This window comes from Oncorhynchus tshawytscha, linkage group LG01, assembly GCF_018296145.1.
Source record: "Oncorhynchus tshawytscha isolate Ot180627B linkage group LG01, Otsh_v2.0, whole genome shotgun sequence".
NCBI lineage: Eukaryota > Metazoa > Chordata > Actinopteri > Salmoniformes > Salmonidae > Oncorhynchus > Oncorhynchus tshawytscha.
In genome coordinates this window covers 40,211,283-40,233,236 of record NC_056429.1, presented here as the reverse complement: position 1 = coordinate 40,233,236, position 21,954 = coordinate 40,211,283, and the positions used below count along the sequence as shown (strand labels likewise).

Below are 21,954 nucleotides of genomic sequence, written 5' to 3'. Positions count from 1 at the left end.
TTAACAATTTATTCAGCAATGAATAATGCACGTCTTGGCGATATTGGCTCTGCTCCTTCAGGGTAACTCGCTGCCTGAGCAAAAGATCCATGTAAAATATAGTCTAGGAGCAGTGAGTGCGGTAAACTATACCAATCCCCCAGGCAGGAACACAGAACCATAACAAGTGGGGGGGCAAGGGGGTGGTGGGAGCAAGAAGCCAGTGCACAGTACCAGTAGCAGCAAACGATAGCAGGATGAGAGAGCAGACCCGTATAGCTTAAAAACCCAATCAATTCATTCGGCATGATTGATACAAGCCTCCAATTTCTGAATTGGTTCCACATTATTTCAAAATAAACGAAAACACCACGTAGAAATATGTTTAACAATTTATTCAGCAATGAATAATGCAAGTCTTGGCGATATCGGCTGTGCTCCTTCAGGGTAACTCACTGTCTGAGCAAAGCGAGCTATACCAATCCCCCAAAACAGCAGAACCTTATGCCAGACGACTACGTGCAGCTACGACAGAAGCACTGTTGAAATATTATCGAATGACCACCTAAAGTCATCCTATCATGTCCTAAACCGAATGTTAACCATACGTGCATACTGAGCGACGTATAACTCCTATCTATCCCTTGAGACGTTCCGCCGGGTACCCTCGCGGGAGGCAAGGTGGGCTTCATCTTGGCACACGTGACCATCTTCCTATCTGCCACAAAGCAGTGTGAACCCAGCCGCCCTAAAGAAGCACCGCCGGGTGCTATCACTGAACTATATCAATAGCCTAATCATCTATGGCTTTCCATGAAATATCTACTATAAGCAACCTAAGTAATACGCACCCAGCCAACCACCTGTACTGATATGCACTGAACTTTATTATGAAGACAACTGAAGCGAAGCTATTGACTGTGGGCTGAACGCCGACATAGTGAACTATACAAGTCACGGGATCTCGCAGATGAACTCATCACTTTTGGCATCCAAAATCTCCTTGACGTTTAATCTAATATAGAGTTCGTAGGAAGTAGAAGACCACGCCCTATGATCTTCAGTGTGGATGCAGGGACAGAGAGAGAAGCCGAAAACCCAGTATCTCATCATTGATAACGAGAGACATAGACATAGACCCCGTAGATTACAAGATAAGCCCGCATATAAAAAGAGTCTGAATCAGCTCTAACAAACCTTCCCATAAGAGGCAATGAACGCTTGATCGCTGGCACTGATCGTCATGTGGGTGCAAGCCCGGCACATGCTAGATGATGGTAGCATCAACAACCTATTCAACACGGCTGAAACTATAGCAAGACTCGATTAGTCACCGTGCAGCTATACGCGTCAGCTTCCCCAATAAGGTCCAGGGTGATAACTTCAAATCTGAGGAAGAAAGGTGAGGTGCACGTTAGGCAGAAGTATACATTTAAAATGAGGCTGTACTGTGAATATACTGAAAAGACCCAGTAATGTTTAGGTGATGACAGACTGAACCCCATTGAAGTAGCACAAGAGATCCTGCTATTTGACTGTTGTACAGTTCTTGTAGAACCCACGCATTAGGACCAGTAGAAGTTGCTTCAGGGTATAAGATGCCTGCAGACGCACTATGTACAAGCATGCATGATAACACACAAACGTGCTTACTACTACTGTCCTAAAAATGGTGTGCCATCGTACTGCAATGCTCCAGCAGATGCTGTGGAAAGAATAGCTAGTGTTGCCCTCTAAGTCTCCCGAGAGGCGCAGCGGTCTCCCAAGTGGCACAGCGGTCTCCCAAGTGGCACAGCGGTCTCCCAAGTGGCACAGCGGTCTCCCAAGTGGCACAGCGGTCTCCCAAGTGGCACAGCGGTCTCCCAAGTGGCACACCGGTCTCCCAAGTGGTACAGCGGTCGAAGGCATAGCATCTCAGTGCAAGAGATATCACTGTAGTTCACGGTCCGAATCCAGGCTGCATCACATCCGGATGTGATTGGGAGTCCAATAGGGTGGCGCACAATTGGCCCAGCGTCGTCCATTGTTTGGCTAGTTAATAAGGTTCAATAAAATAAATGTCAAAAATTATCCTTTGCCAAGATAATCCATCCACCTGACAGGTGTAGCATATCAAGAGGCTGATTAAACAGCATGATCATTACACAGGTGCACCTTGTGCTGGGGGCAATAAAAGGCCACTCTAAAATGTGCAGTTTTGTCACACAACACAATGCCACAGTCTCAAATTTTGAGGGAGCGTGCAGTTGGCATGCGGACTGCAGGAATGTCGACCAAAACTGTTGCCAGAGAATTTCATGTTATTTCTCTACCATAAGCCACCTCCAACGTCATTCTACAGAATTTGGCAGTATGTCCAACGGCCTCACAACCGCAGACCACGTGTAACCATCACAGGCCACGACCTCTACATCCGGCTTCTTTACCTGTGGGATCGTTTGAGACCAGCCACTTGGACAGTTTGAAACTGGGGAGTATTTCTGTCTGTAAATAAAGCCATTTAGTGGGGAAAAACTCATTCTGATTGGCTGGGTCTAGCTGCCGAGTGGGCCACCCATGCTGCACCCCTTCCCAGTCATGTGAAATCGATAGATTAGGGCCTAATGAATTTATTTCAATTGACTGATTTCCTTATATGAACTCTAGCTCAGTAACATTGTTGTAATCATGTCATGTTGCATTTTTATTTTTGTTCAGTGTAGTATGAAAGACATGAAAAAAACTAAATGCACAGAAAATGAATTAATACCAGTACTAATACATGGCTAGAATGAAGTGCTCGCTACAATAGTATAGAGTAAGACCAACCATTACTATTACACTACTAGAACACAAGATGAATGTGTAAAATGCATGACACATGACTACAAATGCTAATAAATAGCCTAAATCTACTGCTACAAATAAAGTAAATAGTAAATATACAGTTGAAGGCGGAAGTTTACACACACCTTAGCCAAATACTTTTAAACTCAGTTTTTCACAATTCCTGACATTTAATCCTAGTACAAATTCCCTGTTTTAGGTCAGTTAGGATCACCACTTTATTTAAGAATGTGACATGTCAGAATAATAGTAGAGAGAATGATTTCAGCTTTTATTTCTTTCATCACATTCCAGGTGGGTCAGAAGTTTACATACACTCATAGTATTTGGTAGCATTTAAATTGTTTAACTTAGGTCAAACGTTTCAGGTTGCCTTCCACAAGCTTCCCACAATAAGTTGGGTGAATTTTGGGCCATTCATCCTGACAGAGCTGTTGTAACTGAGTCAGGATTGTGATGGCCCTCCTTGACTTTGTTGTCCTTAAGTCATTTGGAAGACCCATTTGGAAGACCCAAGCTTTAACTTCTTGACTGATGTCTTGAGATGTTGCTTCAATATATCCACATAATTTTCCCTCCTCATGAGGCCATCTATTTTGTGAAGTGCACCAATCATTCCTGCATCAAATCACCCCCACATGATGCTGCCACGCCCGTGCTTCACGGTTGGGATGGTGTTCTTCGGCTTGCAAGCCTCCCCCTTTTTTCCTCCAAACATAACGATGGTCATGACGGCCAAACAGTTCTATTTTTGTTTCATCAAACCAGAGGACATTTCTCCAAAAAGTATGATCTTTGTCCCCATGTGCAGTAGCAAACTGTAGTCTGGCTTTTTTATGGCGGTTTCAGAGCAGTGACTTCCTTGCTGAGTGGCCTTTCAGGTTATGTCGATATACGATATTGTCACGGTTGTCATAAGAAGCGGACCAAGGTGCAGCGTGGTGAGCTAACATATTCCTCTTTATTAGAAATGTCGCCAACAAAAACCATAAACAATACACTACGACTGTGAAGCTTAACAGGGCTATGAATGCCTCTAACAAAGTCAACTACCCACACTGAAAGAAGGGAAAATGGCTACCTAAGTATGATTCCCAATCAGAGACAACAATAGACAGCTGTCCCTGATCGAGAACCATACTCGGCCAAAATATCGAAATAAATTAATATAGAATACAAAACATAGAATGCCCACCCCACATCACACCCTGACCTAACCAAATAGAGAAATAAAACAGCTCTCTAAGGTCAGGGAGTAACAGATATAAGACAAATTTTTCTGTGGATATAGATACTTTTGTACCTGTTTCCTCCAGCATCTTTCACAGGGTCCTTTGCTGTTGTTCTGGGATTGATTAGCATTTTTAGCCACAAAGTACGTTCATCTCTAGGAGACAGAACGCATCTCCTTCATGAGTGGTATGACGGCTGCGTGGGCCCATGGTGTTTTTACTTCGGTATTATTGTTTGTACAGATGAACGTGGTGCCTTCAGGCATTTGGAAATTGCTCCCAAGGATGAACCAGAGGTTTTGGCTGATTTCTTTTGATTTTCCCATGATGTCAAGCAAAGAGGCACTGAGTTTGAAGGCAGGCCTTGAAATACGTCCACAGGTACACCTCCGATTGACTCAAATGATGTCAATTAGCCTATCAGAAGCTTCTAAAGCCATGACATCATTTTCTGGAATTTTCCAAGCTGTTTAAAGGCACAGTCAACTTACTGTATGTAAACTGGAATTGTGAATTATAAGTGAAATAATCTGTCTGTAAACAATTGTTTGAAAAATGACTGGTGTCATGCACAAAGTCGATGTCCTAACCGACTTGCCAAAACTATAGTTTGTTAACAAGACATTTCTGGATTCTTTGAAAAACGAGTTTTAATGACCCTAAGTGAATGTAAACTTCTAACTTCAACTGTAACTACGTTGACTGAAATTATACCATCAATGTATGCTAATAGTGTGATTTATGCAACAAATATGCACGTATGAATGCAGATACTCTGATTGCTCAGTGCAGAAACCAGCAGGAGTGTCGCTGTACAACGCAATAATCCAGACCCGTATGCGAAGTAAGTTGAATGTAAAGGAATAGAGTTCCAAGAATAATAACCATAGTCATAATGATTATGTACAATATTTAAGGTCTGACTGCCAGCGCAAGTCACTACTAATGTGATTGGAATGACCTTCAAGATATAGCCCATCACTGATAGTATGCATAATTCCAGCGTTCTCATGAGCCGCACCACGCTCAGGGAAAATGACTATCGGTATCGATGCGGCACTCAACAATAAACGTGTGCAGATAGACTGAAACACTATCGACGCATCGTGATAACACCATCTCCTGCTCATGGTTAGAGAACATTGCCACTCACTCCTGTATACCCAACGCATGACCTGTATGCTAGCCTAGCATAGGCTACCTCCTTCTTGTATGTCCGGGGATGATTCCTCATGATGGGCTGTGTGCCGAACATCTTGCCTCATAGGGAGGAGTTCACAGACAGACAGACAGACAGCCGCACACACACACCCACACCTTGCTATCTCTGCAGTGCATGTGTGTCCTTAGACACAACTTGTCCTATCAGATGTGTCCAGACATGAGTCACACATCACTGGCAAACACAGTGCTCTGTGGATGAGGTACCACTTCACATAACATAGCTCTGACACATAGACCTTGCACCAGACTAGCCAATGTTAGCCTAGCGCCACAACCATGTCGTTTTAGCTGGTCACATTAATGAAACTTAAATTCATGGAATTGACCATTGAAAAACTAGAGCTATAGTCTCACTTTTTTTTTTGTCTTTAGTCCACTATGAAAAGGATGAAGTGTTCAAATGGGTTGGGATCAAATGACTGCAGACTCTTCCTCTGGTGTACAGATCAAGTCAGACACACTGCCTGTTTGTGATTTTCAACAGTGGGCTCTCCTCTCAGAATGCGACAGTGAATGACCTGAGCTAGCCATTACAGAGCATTGCAACCTTCTTAGGCAGTAAAACCATACATGGAGAAATAATCGAAAGACCTTCAGATATATGCTGCTATTGTATTTGTATTTGTATTTGTTCACTATTTTGTACATAGATTATTTTGAGCTATAAAGCATACACTACACCACCAAAAGTATGTGGACACCCCTTCAAATTAGTGGATTCGGCTAATTCAGCCACACCCGTTGCTGACAGGTGTATAAAATCGAGCACACCGCCATGCAATCTCCATAGACAAACATTGGTAGTAGAATGGCCTTACTGAAGAGCTCAGCGACTTTCAACGTGGCAACGTCATAGGATGCCACCTTTCCAACAAGTCAGTTTGTCAAATTTCTGCCCTGATAGAGCTGCCCCAGTCAACTGTTAAGTGCTGTCATTGTGAAGTGGAAACATCTAGGAGCAACAACGGTTCAGCCGCGAAGTGGTATGACACACAAGCTCACAGAATGAGTGCTGAAGTGTGTAGCATGTAAAAACAGCAGCAGGATGTTGCAACACTCACTACCGAGTTCCAAACTGCCTCTGGAGCAGCCTCAGACAAGCCTAAGATCACCATGCACAATGCCAAGTGTCAGCTGGAGTGGTGTAAAGCTCGCCGCCATTGTACTCTGGAGCGGTGGAAACGCGTTCTCTGGAGTGATGAATCACGCTTCACCATCTGGCAGTCTGACGGATGATTCTGGGTTTGGTGGATGCCAGGAGAACGCTACCTGCCCCAATGCATAGTGCCAACTGTAAAGTTTGGTGGAGGAGGAATAATGGTCTGGGGCTGTTTTTCATGGTTCAGGCTAGGTCCCTTAGTTCTGGTGAAGGGAAATCTTAACGCTACAACATACAGTGACATTCTTGATGAGTCTGTGCTTCCAACTTTGTGGCAACAGTTTGGGGAAGGCCTTTCCTGTTTCAGCATGACAAAGCCCCTCTGCACAAAGCGAGGTCCATACAGAAATTGCTTGCCGAGATCGTTGGGGAAGGACTTGACTGGCCTGCACAGAACCCTGAGTCTGTGTTTACACAGGTGCCTAATTCTGATATTTTTCCCACTCATGGGCAAAAGAACTGATCTGATTGGTGTCTGATTGGTATATCTGATTGCCTTTGTAAACGCAGCCATATAGGCACATTCTTCTCTTCTCCTCTACCCTGCAACTCTTCCCCGGGTCATTGGTGTACAAGCAATTGGGGATAGGGGGTACCTAGTTAGTTGCATAACTGAATGCATTCAACCGAAATGTGTCTTCCACATTTAACCCAACCGCTCTGAATCAGAGATGTGGTTTCTGTCAATATACCTGGGGAAATAATGGTTAAAGGTCATTATCATATGATTTCTGAGTAACAATTAAGTACCTTACTCTGTTTTCAATTAAAATGGCCCAAAAAAGTATAATTGCTTCTCAGCAAAGATACATTTCTCAAGCAATAAGTTTGGGAGTAGTCTGAGTGGGGAGGGGACAACTGAAAACTAGCTGTTATTGGCAGAGGTTTGGAACTCTGTTTTTTATTGTCACCATGGAAGGCCAAAACTCCATCCCACCAACACAGGCAGACATTTCAGGAGGCCTTTTCAAACAGCTATTATACTAAAAGGGCTTCGCCATCAGTTTCATAATTTCACAGTATTATTCCAACCTCTTAGTGTGGAAATATATGTAAAACACAGGACATCACGTTTTTTGACTGCACTGGGCCTTTAATAAACAACTATAAGGGCCCCATAAAATTATGTTGGGTACTTTCCAGAATTTTGTTTTCTCTGTTGTATTTTTCCTGGTCTTTTTTTTTTTTACTCTCAATATTGCAATTATCCATAGAGAAACAATGAAAACAATGAAAATTGGAGTTTGCCAAAAGGAGTTTGCCAAAAGGAGTTTACCAAAAGGAGTTTACCAAAAGGAGTTTGCCAAAAGGAGTTTGCCAAAAGGAGTTTGCCAAAAGGAGTTTGCCAAAAGGAGTTTACCAAAAGGAGTTTACCAAAAGGAGTTTGCCAAAAGGAGTTTACCAAAAGGAGTTTACCAAAGGAGTTTACCAAAAGGAGTTTACCAAAAGGAGTTTGCCAAAAGGAGTTTACCAAAAGGAGTTTGCCAAAAGGAGTTTACCAAAAGGAGTTTACCAAAAGGAGTTTGCCAAAAGGAGTTTACCAAAAGGAGTTTACCAAAAGGAGTTTGCCAAAAGGAGTTTACCAAAAGGAGTTTACCAAAAGGAGTTTGCCAAAAGGAGTTTACCAAAAGGAGTTTGCCAAAAGGAGTTTACCAAAAGGAGTTTACCAAAAGGAGTTTACCAAAAGGAGTTTGCCAAAAGGAGTTTACCAAAAGGAGTTTGCCAAAAGGAGTTTACCAAAAGGAGTTTGCCAAAAGGAGTTTACCAAAAGGAGTTTGCCAAAAGGAGTTTACCAAAAGGAGTTTGCCAAAAGGAGTTTACCAAAAGGAGTTTGCCAAAAGGAGTTTACCAAAAGGAGTTTGCCAAAAGGAGTTTACCAAAAGGCACCTAAAGGACTCTCAGACCATGAGAAACTGGATTCTCTGGTCTGATGAAACCAAGATTGAACTCTTTGACCATCACGTCTGGAGGAAGTATGGTGGTGGCAGCATCATGCTGTGGGGATGTTTTTCAGAGGCAGAGACTAGTCCGGATCGAGGGAAAGATGAACAGATTAAAGTACAGGGAGATCCTTGATGGAAACCTGCTCCAGAGCACTCAGGACCTCAGACTGGGGCGAAGGTTTAGCTTCCAACAGGACAACGACCCTAAGCACACAGCCTAGATAATGCAGGAGTGGCTTTGGGACAAGTCTCTGAATGTCCTTGAATGGCCCAGCCAGAGCCCGGACTTGAACCAGATCGGATATCTCTGGAGAGACCTGAAAATAGCTGTGCAGCGATGCTCCCCATCCAACCTGACAGAACTTGAGAGGATCTGCAGAGAAGAATGGGAGAAACTCAACAAATACAGATGTGCCAAGCTTCTCGTGTCATACCCAAGAAGACTCGAGGCTGTAATAACTGCCAAAGGTGAAGGGTTTGAATGTGAAATGTGAAATTTCATTATTTAAAAAAAAAGTATTAGGGAAAAATGAATTCTATCAAATTTAGAAGAAGGCTATAATGTAGCAAAATGTGGAAAAAATTAAGGGGTCTGAATACTTTCCGAATGAACTGTTTGTGACGGACTTACCATTAGGCAGAAAGGGCAATTGCCTCAGGCTTTACATCATCAAGAGGCTTCATGAGCTGGGCATAAAAGAATATATGTCTAATTTGTCCGCTCGAGGCATAATAAAATACCAAATTCACAGAAAAATGTGTCTGTTTATGCTAGACATTAGTTTATTTTTGCATGGGTGCGTCACAAACCACCTCCCACCACCGATGAAGGCCTTCCGCATCAGCGGTGGGAGGTGGCAGGGCTACAGCGGCCTTTGTCAGACCAGGAGACATCTAGAAAATCAGTCTCCTCATGGAAACGTCTGTAGCGTCCGAACTGTTTAGCCTACAAATGAATATGACCCCTCCTATGGAAAGATGCGACTCCCACGAACACGATGGTGCACTGTAGGGAAGTGTCATTTCCATGTCAAAGGTATACAGGTCATTCTATGGTAAAATATACACACTCTGGTCCATTCCACATGTGTGTGTTTCAGCTCGGCAGTTGAGGACCATGTGGCCAGTGGCCCCTGCTGGCCCCCTCAGGCCTCTTGTTAAGTCAGAGGTGATTCATGCCTCCCAACCCCTCTACCCAATGCAGGTTTGAAACTTAATAAGCAAGGTTTTATGTCCTTCTGACATCAGTCAGTGTCAGTACGGCCCTCCTGTTCATAAACACTGTCTTCCATTATAGACCAGCTCTGTCTGTGCACATCAGGCCACTGGGTCGTACACACTCTGACATCTGTGCACGCACACACCCACCCACCCACACACACACACACACACACACACACCAGTGGAGGCTGCTGAGGGGAGGACGGCTCATAATAATGGCTGGAACGGAGTAGATGGAATGGCATCAAACACATGGAATCTGTTTGATGTATTTGATACCATTCCAGCTATCCCGCCCCAGCCGTTACCACGAGCCCATCCTCCCCAATTAAGGTGCCACCAACCTCCTGTGACACAGACACAAACACTCAAGCATCCTCTCCAGCTGTCAGTACAGTGAGTACAGAGCCGTCTCTATACCCTGGTATCATAACGAACATCAAAATCTTTACTGCAATTAATCCATTTCATTATCAAATTTGCTCTTCCTTCACTTAATAAGCTAGCGGGTTAGGTTAAACTGACAGAGAAAATAATGTGTTTGTGTGTGTGTGCGTACTTGAGTGTGTGTGCTGGGTATAGGAAAGAATAGCGTTTTGGTCAAGGTGACTCGTGCATGTCCTAAATTCATTACTGGAAGCATGAGTCCGTGATCTTAGTGGTAAAACAGCTTGTACCTGGGGCTAATCCAATGATATCCGCTACCCCCTCCTCTCTCTCTGTTTCTCAGACCAGGTTTGTATATTGTCGTAAGAGAGTCTGTGTTGTCTAGCGGAGGCTAAAGACCGGAGGAGAGGCGATGGAAACCAAGCTCTTCCTCTGCTCTCCTTGGTCAGACAGACAGGGTCTGAGAGATTCATCTGGGAATGGAGGGAAGAAGAGATGAGGGCAGTGAATGCAAGCCGGAGGATACTGTTGGATGTCGAGGCATGAGTGAGGCTCGAGGGGGAGTTGGAGAAGGTTAAGGCTGTTTATATGACAATAAAGTATCTTGAAGTATTTTAATTGCACTTTAATATAGTCGTATTTCATTTGAGAGTTGGGAGGGGGAAGGAAGGTTGTGGGAAAAGGGGGAGGGAGGAGGGGTAGAGAGAGAGGGGGATGCTAGACTCCCCAGGCTGTCAGGTTGTCACCCACACGCCAGTCCCACATTGCTGTGTTGAGTCTGAGGGAGGAGGGGGGAGGAGTAGGAGGACGGGTGTGTGTGTGTCTGGTGGGTGCGAAGGGTATATGCCAAGGCAAATGTCCCCACACACACACACATCTCGCACACCGACACACACACACTCACACCCTGTGACAGCGTGTTAGGTCTGTCACCCAGTCAAGAGCCAAATAGAACAACAACAAGGACCACCGTGTGGTTGCTATGGCAATGCTGAGGACTGAGACATGTGTGGGATAACAGCTATTTACCAGCTTGTGTTTCATGCCACATGAGCTTAGTTAATCATCCTAATAATCATTTAAGTGGCCTTAAATCCTTTTACTGTGATGTTACCTTTCGCTCTTATTCAATCCTTCAGCCTTCATGCAAAGTTCACTTTTTAAACTTTTTTTTTGACTAAATCTACAAAATGTATGTAAATGAAATGTTATAGAGGTGTCCAGGCAATTTTTTTTTTGCAATTTCACTTGGTTTTTGTCTGGACACCTCTATAACATATCATTTGCATTTCAAAAAACAAAATCAAATCAAATCAAATCAAAAGGACAAAAAAGAGAGAGATTTGGTTAAAAGTGAAGTCCTTTAAAACAGCTCATTGAAGAGATTGATCTCCATACTGAGAAAGGAGAGAGGGATTTCCTAAACCCTTCGATTCACTCCAGCACATGAAGAACATGGTTTATGACTGGCTGATCAAGCGCTGTTGTTCCTTACAGGACAATATAGTGGTTCCCATCACTTCAAGTATCAAGTCATTCTTTCACTCAATTCCATGAAATGGACCTTTTCAAATGTTTGCCGTTACAATGCCTTAACGAAACTGATGAAAGGGAAAGGACAGAGAAGGGAAAGGAAAATGGGGGGATACCTAGTCAGTTGTACAACAAGATTACATTTATTGTTCTACTGAAAATCCACAGGTTTGACCAATGTTGGTTATCGTAGAAGAATCGGACGCAGACACACACACAGACTAACACATACACACCCCCCGGAGAGAGAGGAATGTGTGTGTTTTCTGCAGTTTTCTGTATGTATGTGTGTTTGGTTTTTACTATCCTTGTGGGGACCAGACGTCCTCAGAAGAATAGTAAAACATGGAAAATTCCGACAAGTGGGGACATTTCGCCGGTCCCCACAAGGAAGAAGGCGGTTTTAGGCTTAGGGGCTAGGTTTAGTGTTAGCGTTACAATTAGAGTTAGGGGTGAGGTGTAGGGTTAGGAGTTAGGGTTCATGTTAGGGTTGGGTTAAGAGTTAAGGGTAGGTTTAGCGTTAGGGAAAATAGGATTTTGAATAGGAATCAATTGTTGGTCCCCAGAGGGCTAGTAAAATAAACATGTGTGCGTTGTTGTGTGTTCTGCAGTCTTCGGTATGTGTGTGGTTATCCAGCACACACACAGCGCACACACAGCTGTAGGGTCTGCGGCCCCCTCCTGCCCCTCTAGGGGCCAGACTCAGGGCTCAGCACAATATACTTTCATCAATGTGGCACTCAAAGTCCCATTCCGTGCATTGCTATATACATTAAAGCCTGTCCGTGGCATCCCTCATACAGAGAGCTGTGGGAACAGAGAGCTTTCAGAGAGAGAGAGAGAGATCAGAGAGAGGGAGAGATCAGGAGGAGAAGGAGAGGTCTACTACAGAGGTTCCTATTCACATCTTTATCCACACAACCTCTTTGTTTTCTCTCGTGCCTTGATGCTGTTTCATCCGTATTGTCACCCACTACAAACTTTACTCCTGGTTCAAATTCATTGTAAGGTTAAAACACGATGAGTCATTTTAAATATTCCTTGGTGTTTAGTTATGTTTTCTTCTAAGGAGGGAGGGAGATGCAAGTTAGAGAGAGAGATAACCACCTAAAAAAGAAGCGATTCCCAAACCTTCCATAACAAAGCCATCACCTACAGAGAGATTATCCTATATACGTAAGAGTCCCCCTAAGCAAGCTGGAGCTGGGGCTCTGTTCACAAACAGAGCCCACAGAGCCCCAGGACAGCATCAGCAATACAATTAGACCAACCAAATCATGAGAAATATACTTCAACTTTTGATACTTAAGTATTTTTAAAACCACATACTTTTAGACTTTTACTCAATTAGTATTTTACTGGGTGACTCACTTTTACTTGAGTCATTTTCTATTAAGGTATCTTTACTTATACTAAATTATGACAATTGAGTACTTTTTCCACCACTGAGATAATGTCTAGATGCTTTTTATTGTGGAGATCAAGTTTATAAATCGCCTGGCAGGGCTGATGAGACAGCAGTCAGATGGAACAGAGTAAATAGGCATTTTAACGTCATAGATTTAGCCGGTGGTAACTTGTGGAATAGACACCGGCTGGAATGCAGTTTTAACCAATCAGCATTCAGGATTAGACCCACCCGTTGTATAAACACGCATTCACACCGACATACATGTCCAATGTTTGAGATCCTGCCCCCCCCCCCAGAGCCTGTGTACTATCCTATGTATCACACTGCAGAATGTGGGGTTGTCCTGTTGATGTTGGCCTACCAGTAAGACCAGGCTGTGTCTGGCAGGATAGCTTCTGGAGAGGAGAGGTACGTTTCCAAAGTTTTATTTGAATTTTGTGCTCCTGAAACTCCTCTGGCAACACACAGACTTGGTGAAAGGCAAATCATTTGTTACCACAGCGGCAACCACAAAATATCTTGTAAAGGATTCCTACCCGGCAGATTCCTACCCAGTTCACACAAACACTTTCCCTCACACACACACACACACACACACACATGTCAGAGTCCTTTCTGAGTAGTGTTATTTAGAGAGGAAAAATGTAGCTTCTGGGTTAGTTGAACCATAGTGTTGTGGGAGAGTTGAAACATTGTTTGAGGAGGGTCCAGATAACTAAACTCAAGGTTTGTAGTAAAATCCTTACATTTTAAAAATAACAATTCATCTTTTCAATAGGCCATTCCATTAGTGGATGTGTTTATTGCCTAACCCTTTGATAGAAATCAAAGGATTACACATTATAGCAGTTCTCTGCTGATTTGGCTCTGCGGTGTACTGAGTAAAGGTTACAGAATAAAACACCACTCCTCGTACTATTCTCTATGCCTGTATGCATCTGCTACACTGTCATTCTTTATGGTACTTTCATATACTTGTTTTTATTTTTATAGACTGGATTATGTTGTTTATATAGTCTGGATCTAAAGCTGGCTGTCCACTCACATAAATAATGCCAATGTCGTCATTGTGATGAATGTACTATAAAGTTCTCTCACTGTTGGCCTATCTCCCTCCCTCCCGCTGTCTCTTTCTCTCTTTCTCTTTCCACCTTGTTTCCAAGAGAAGACTATGATCCTGTCATCCGTTTAATGTTTTTTTGTGATAAAAGTTTTTTTTTTAAAGGGTTTTATGTATAAAGCAAGAGCTAATACACACTGATGTCTCTTTCTCCCCACTCTGTCCTCCCTCTCTCTCTTTCTCGTTTATCCTCCCATTAAATGTCCATATCTAATTCCCTCTCTCCCCCTGCTGTCCTGCCCCCACTCCCCCTCCATCCCAGACCTGTTTCTTCGTCTGGAGGCTCCGATGAACAACATCACCACGTCTCTGGGCCAGACGGCGGAGCTGCTGTGCCGTGTGTCCGGTAACCCCCTTCCCACTGTGCGCTGGCTGAAGAACGACGCTCCCGTGGTCCAAGAGCCTCGCCGGATCTCCTACCGGCCCACGACCTACGGATCGCGCCTCCGCATCCGTAACTTGGACACCACAGACACAGGCTACTTCCAGTGTGTGGCCACCAACAGCTACGGCACCGTCTCCACCACCGGAGTACTCTTCGTCAAGTTTGGTAAGATGACGCTATGAGGTAGTGGTTATAAAGTGGCTATGAGTATGAATAGTTCTGACTTTCTTACGAAGTGGCTTTATGTCTCCTGTCAAGTGCATGAAACTCACGATGAAATCAGGACGCAAATTTTGCATGACTCGTCGACAACAGCTCAATCAATTCAAGACTTCTTGCAGACACTTCTGTCTGGTTGATTTAATCAACGCTGGTGTAGTTACGTGTTGTTGTGAGGTCAGAGTTCGCTCTCTGCTTTGATCGAGTGAGCTTAGTGTAGATCTCTTCTTTTAAAACTGCCAGTACTTGGCCTGAGTTCTGGCAGCCTGTATGGACAAGAGGTCTGGCTCTGGCAGCCTCCGACGGTCTGGGAGCAATTGTTCCCCCTGTTGTTAAAATTGTAAATCCTCCTGTTTTCTCTTCCAGATCCACTCCTAACCCCTCTGCCAGGAAGACCCTCTGCGTAAGTAGTCAATTTTCCCTCCGTACTTCATAAGTAGCGCCACTAACCCAACACAACACTGGCTCCTGTGGCAGAAGAGCGAGAGGGTGAAGAAAGATAAGTACTACTGAAGAAATCGAAGGAGGTGGTCATCCTTAAAGTGAAAGAATGAAGGGGAAAGGTTGTGTAAGAAAGTAATTAGTTGACAGTGCAAACAGTCGCGAAAGGGGAACCCACTGGGCACAGGCATCAGTTTAACAGCTAGTTTTGATTTGCATTTGGTTGAGTTGCCAACTAAGCAGAATTCAAGGTGAAATCAGCAGAACATTTCACCATGTCATTGGATTTAGGTTCAAATTTGGGTATATAAAAAAAAAAAAGCCTAAATTCCCTTACGTTGATTCAACCATTTTTTGCCAGGTGGGAAGTGTTTCCATTGTGTCTGGCCAAAGCTTTCACGTCAGATAGTGTATCATACATTATGGACTTATGGACTTGATTTCTGACTGTATTGTCCTGTTAATTGTAATTACTCATTAAGTATGATTATTTTCCCTATTATTATCTATCTGCATCATCACTTATTTGATATGTTTGCTTTGGCAATGTAGGTGGAAACACTTTCCATGCCAATAAAGCCTTTTGAATTGTACTGATGATATTCATCTGTTTGACTTATGCTCCCAATCAGAGCAGAGATTTTCATCACCTGGCCTTTTTGTACTGCAAGGTTAATCGAGCACCTGTGTGCTGTATGCTGCTTGCCTCAGCTAGCGTGTGTTAGCGCGTTATCATCTCTGCTAGTGTCTGTTCAGTTTATATCACCCATCGCCAGCTGGTGTTTCGTAGCACCAATCAGGACATGGACAAATGTACAGTTGGTGATCCTAAATCTAGCGTCTTACCTGGGGCTGGGTGTGCTTCTCCCCCCTATTGGTCAATCATCATCTCCCTCTTCCTCCTCTCCTTCCTACTTCTCATCGTCCACTCCCTTGTTGTACTTGCGTTCTGGTTCACGAGGATGTGTTTAGGACCCTCTGAACTCTTTGTCTCCTTGGCTTATTTCAACATTTTCTCCTGTGGACCGTCCAGTGATGTGGATATGGGGTGAGAGGCGGTTTATATAATATTTACTCAATGGTTTATTATCTGGCAAACGTATTCAGAGGTTCAATCTGGTTTATTTTGTCAAGTAATCGAATTGTCAATGTTTGGTTTAGAGCGCTCGCAAGTCGTATTGGAGAAATGTGCATGTTGTTTTCCAAAGAGCTTAAATCTCTCCGGATCAAAGGAAGGACATAAAGCCGGACATTTTTACTGAATGACGTTCAGCGTCAAGGCACCGAGCCATATTCCATGGAAAACGCTGGGAATATTGTAACATCAAACAGGCTGGCATGATGGAGGAATCAGACACTTAGTTAATTCACACACCCACACCCACAGAGAGAGACACACACACACACACACACACATACACGTGATCTCACACATCTGTTTCTCCCTTACAATTTGTTTTATTTACATGTTTTTGAAATATCCTGCAGAGCTTTCTTCCCATATCCTAGTACTGTCGTGTTTAAATATTATAACCTTGGCTAGGCTAGTTTTTTACTCTCAGTGGATATTTGACCTACAGTACTTCAGTGGTGGGTCAAAATCAGGACTCGACATCACTGCTGTCTCTCCCTAGGCGACCTTTCGGGAGTCTTGTAATGTGAAGTGTATTTTCTCCCTAAAAAAAAAACCAACCTTCTCTCAATCAGGGACCCTGTCAGGTCGGCGCTGTTCATATTTATTCAAGTCCACGGGACCTGCGTCCGTGCTTATGGACGGGTTAGCTGACAATGTCACGTGTGTTGTTATGATTCTGTACGATCAGATACCTAGCAACAGTGACAAGACGCTGCCACGTGGGGAAGCGTAGGTGGCTCGTTTCAGCTCGTTGTATCTTGATATTGATACCATGTCTTGTTTTGAGTTGTTTTGACTCTTGTCACGTCTATGCTAATGTGGCTAAAATTAGCTGGCTAGCTAACCAACAACTGTAACAATGTATCTGAGAGAAAGCACGTGCTCATTGTGCACATTTTCAATAAAGATTTGGAGAGGAAATGCAGTTAACATGTTGTCAACAATCCTTTGAATCGAAGCCAGCGGTTGCACACTGCTACATCGGTTTTGCTGCTAAACATCCCCCTCGACTATAGGCCACAATCAGACAGCAGGCTGGCCAGTGGCACAGCTCAGAGCAGAGCAGAGGAGAGCAACGTAAAGCGGGACTCATTTGGTTTAAACACAGTCATTAGGCTCTTTCATTGGAGCGCACAGGGCGTCCTTGGACTGGGGCCCGAGGGGCCGGAGATGGGCCCTGTTGGTCGTCATTACTGTCATCGTCAGCTGATTTGCTGTCAGGGGGAAGCAGGGCAGATGGGGTCAGCTAAATTGTGACATGTGACAGGCCTCCGCGGTTGTTTTGATATTTTCCATTGATGTGTCAGAACGTCAGTCCGCAGTCCATGTTGTGTGGAGGTGGATACGGGTAGAGAAGCACCTGGTTTAGCTGGTGTCACAGTGACTAAGGCTTCTGGTTGGTTTGTTTCGTGGTCAGGGAAAGGATGTACGGTTTTCCCGTAGGGGTTGCGGGTTTGGTTTTCTCCCTCTGGTTTCTCTGTATGTGTACTCTGGTCTGACGGGGTTTAGATGATGGACACTAATGTATGTAATGTATGTGTTCCTTGGCCTGGACTTGTCAACAGGCCAGACACAGACAGACCCAGAGGCCACAGCCCTTCAGCCCACAGTCCAGAGGCTAGCCGTCCCTGTGTACACTGTGCCTTTGACCAGACCAGACCTGACCGGACATCAGCTCAGCTGGACATAGAATTGTGCGAAGGGAAGGGGGGGGCAGCTAGAGGTGGTAGGGGTGAGAGCGAGCTAAAGAATGAGATGGAGATGCAGACAGACGGAGAGAAAGTCAGGAAAGAGAAACAGTGGGGAAAGGAATGAAGGTGAGATGGACAGGGTATGTTTGAAATCTGTTAATTCGTTGGGCAAACATCCTAACATGGAACACTGGGGGTCAACACACACACACATACACACACACACACACACACACAGAGGGTCAACAATGTGCTGTCACATGGCGTAGGGTAGCAGGATTGGCCAATTAGCCACTCCCATACATAAACCATGTAGCAGGAACTGCTTCCTCCTTCCTGTCGGGCGTCCATGTGTGTGTGTTCACCCCTCATCTGCTTTCAGTGAGGCCTACCTGCATGTACCATGTAACGTGACATTAGAGCTGTTCATACGCAGCTTTTAATAACCGCTCAATGTTTTCTCTTCTTCAACTTTTACATGAGTTCCTTTACAGGGACCACCTGGAATCTGGGGTAACACGAACCTGGAGATGAGGTATAGCCCCTTGCCTGAGGTGGGGGGGTGTAGAGGGGATGAAGGGTGACAATGACGCCTGTTGTTGCGGTGGCTGGTTGTCAGTCATGTTGGCGGCCGCAGGCGCCTGGCCTTACACTTCTCTCCTCGTCTGCCCCCCTCCCTTGTTCCCTCTCTCGCTCCAGAGCTGTTTTCACAGGCCAGAACAAACACACGAGGGGGGAAAAGGGCTCCATGTCCAAAACTAGCCCCTTCTGAGCAGCCTCCTTATACCAACCATCCCCCTTCATGAAAAGAGAGAGAGAGAAAAGGGGAGAGTGAGAGGAGGGAAGCGAGAGAGTGAATGAGAGAGAGGAGAGAAAGCGACAGAGAGAGAGAAGGAGAGAGAGAGACAGAGAGAGAGAGAGAGAGACAGAGAGACAGAGAGACAGGGAGACAGAGAGACAGGGAGACAGAGAGACAGAGAGACAGAGAGACAGAGAGACAGAGAGACAGAGAGACAGAGAGGGAGGGAGGGAGGGAGGGAGGGAGGGAGGGAGGGAGGGAGGGAGGGAGGGAGGGAGGGAGGGAGGGAGGGAGGGAGGGGGAGGGAGGGAGGGAGGGAGGGAGGGAGGGAGGGAGGGAGGGAGGGGTAAAAAGAAAAAGAAAAACAGTGTTACTGGTGGATGGAAGATGTGGCCTTGGGTCGCAGTACTCACATCAGATTAGAACAGAGAGATCCTAGATTTAACTCCAAGCAGACCGAGATTGTAGACGTAATACTTTACAGAAGGTTGTCTGGTCTCCACAAGTAAGGCTGGAAGAGTGGAGACTAGAGCCCAAAGAACAGCAGCAGAGAGAAGGGGGGAGTCATGAGGAGAGAACAAGAGAAAGGACATTTTTTAGGACATGCTGTACATACTGTACAACCACAATGGCCTCAGAGAACGAGCCCCATTCATGTGAAATTGTCTTAAATGAATCATGTGAGAAACTGTAGCCATAGTTTTTCCCTTATCAACAAAGCATCAGTTGAATGTAAACCGACAAGATTTCTGGTCTGAGATTTTCTTCTCAAGAGACAGGGTGATATAGCCTTGAGTTGGCTGGTGTGTGAAACGTGTCCCCTGTACAGACCAAAGCCCTGCATCTCAGCCTGTGTTTAGAATAGAGCATTTTCTGCTGTTTGAAAATATTAATTTCACTGCGGTCTCGCTGTCAGACCTGTTTAACTTTCCCAAGGCTTTCTCCCTCCTGACTCTAGAGCAGGACTTTTCTCTCAACGCTTCAAAAAAACAATTACAAAAATACCTGTGCTCCCCCTCCCCCCCTCCCCTCCTATCCCTTCCCCCACTCGGCAGGATAGGAGATAGGGGTTGTAACGTAGTCCAGATCCCCCTCTCTCTGTCTCTCTCTCACTCCCCATGTCTCGCTTGTCATCTCCTTGTTGATATCGGTCTCTTATTCTACCTCCCCATCACTCCCCCATCTCTACTTTGCCGATCTTCCCCTCTCTCTTTCTCTCTCTCTTTCTCTCTCTCTCCCATCTCTCTTTCCATCACTTCCTCTTTCCATCTCTCTCTTTCTCTCTCTCTCTTTCTCTCTCTCTCTCTCTCTCTCTCTCTCTCTCTCTCGCGCGCTCTCAATTGAATTCAAAGAGCTTTATTGGAATGGGAAACATATGTTTAAATCAAATCAAATCCAATTTTATTGGTCACATGCGCCGAATACACCAGGTGTAGACCTTACAGTGAAATGCTTACTTACGAGCAGCTAACCAACAGTGCAGTTTAAAAAAATATGGATAAGAATCAGAGAAAAGTAACAAGTAATTAAAGAGCAGCAGTAAAAAAAAACAACAACAATATATACAGGGGGGTGCCAGTATAGTGTGCAGGGGCACCGGTTAGTTGAGGTAGTATGTACATGTAGGTAGAGTTAATGAAAGTGACTATGCATAGATGACAACAGAGAGTGGCAGTGGTGTGGAGAAGGGAGGGGCAATGCAAATAGTCTGGGTAGCCATTTGACTAGATGTTCAGGAGTCTTATGGATTGGGGGTAGACGCTGTTTAGAAGCCTCTTGGACCTAGACTTGGTGCTCCGGTACCGCTTGCTGTGTGGTAGCAGAGAGAACAGTCTATGACAGTGATGTACTGGGCCATTGGCACTACCCTCTGTAGTGTCTTGCAGTCGGAGGCCGAGCAGTTTCCATACCAGGCAGTGATGCAACCAGTCAGGATGCTCTCAATGGTGCAGCTATAGAACCTTTTGAGGATCTGAGGACCCATGCCAAATCTTTTCAGTCACCTGAGGGGGAAAAGGATTTGTCGTGCCGGTATGCAAATTGGAGTGGGTCTAGTGTTTCTGGGATAATGGTGTTGATGTGAGCCATGACCAGCCTTTCAAAGCACTTCATGGCTACAGACGTGAGTGCTAGATGTCGGTAGTCATTTAGGCAGGTTACCTTAGTGTTCTTGGGCACAGGGACTATGGTGGTCTGCTTGAAACATGTTGGTATTACAGACTCGGACAGGGAGAGGTTGCAAATGTCAGTGAAGACACTTGCCAGTTGGTCAGCGCATGCTCGCAGTACACGTCCTGGTAATCCGTCTGGCCCTGCGGCCTTGTGAATATTGACCTGTCTAAAGTACTTACTCACATCGGCTGCGGAGAGCGTGATCACACAGTCTTCCGGTACAGCTGGTGCTGTCATGCATGTTTCAGTGTTATTTGCCTCGAAGCGAGCATAGAAGTAGTTTAACTCGTCCGGTAGGCTCGTGTCAGTGGGCAGCTCTCGATTCTGCTTCCCTTTGTAGTCTGTAATGCTTTGCAGGCCCTGCCACATCCGACGAGCGTCAGGGCCGGTGTAGTACGACTCGATCTTAGTCCTGTGTTGACGCTTTGCCTGTTTGATGGTTCGTCGGAGGGCATAGCTGGATTTCTAATAAGCTTCCGGGTTACAGTCCCGCTCCTTGAAAGCGGCAGCTCTACCCTTTAGCTCAGTGGGAATGCTGCCTGTAATCCATGGCTTCTGGTTTACATTGCCAAAGCAAGTGAAATAAATAATAAACAAACAATATAAAATGAACAGTAAATATTGCACTCACAAAAGTTCCAAAGGAATAGAGACGTTTCAAATGACATATTATGGCTATAGCAGTGTTGTAACGATGTGCAAGTAGTTAAAGTACAAAAGGGAAAATAAATACACATAAATATGGGTTTTATTTACAATGGTATTTGTTTTTCACTGGTTGCCCTTTTCTTGTGACAACAGGTCACTCATCTTGCGTCTGTGGTGGCACACGGTGGTATTTCACCCAATAGATTTGGGAGTTGATCAAAATTGGATGTGATTTCAAATTCTTTATGGGTCTGTGTAATCTGAGGGAAATATGTCTCTCTAATATGGTCATGCATTTGGCAGGAGGTTAGGAAGTACAGCTCAGTTTCCACCTCATTTTGTGGGCAGTGTGCACATAGGGTACAGACTTTCAGGCTATGCTCACTGAGTCTGTACATAGTCAAAGCTTTCCTTCATTTTGGGTCAGTC

General features: G+C 44.7%; 1 protein-coding gene across 1 annotated transcript in view; it reads left to right on the top strand.

Moving 5' to 3' along the window:
• The window catches only part of LOC112250684 (inactive tyrosine-protein kinase transmembrane receptor ROR1), a 182,994-nt gene that overhangs the window by 128,634 nt on the left and 32,406 nt on the right, over positions 1-21,954 (top strand). Inside the window, exons 3-4 of the mRNA XM_024421036.2 lie at positions 14,298-14,585; positions 15,006-15,042. Coding sequence (XP_024276804.1) covers positions 14,298-14,585; positions 15,006-15,042 — 325 coding nt within the window. The remainder of the gene's footprint in view (positions 1-14,297; positions 14,586-15,005; positions 15,043-21,954) is intronic.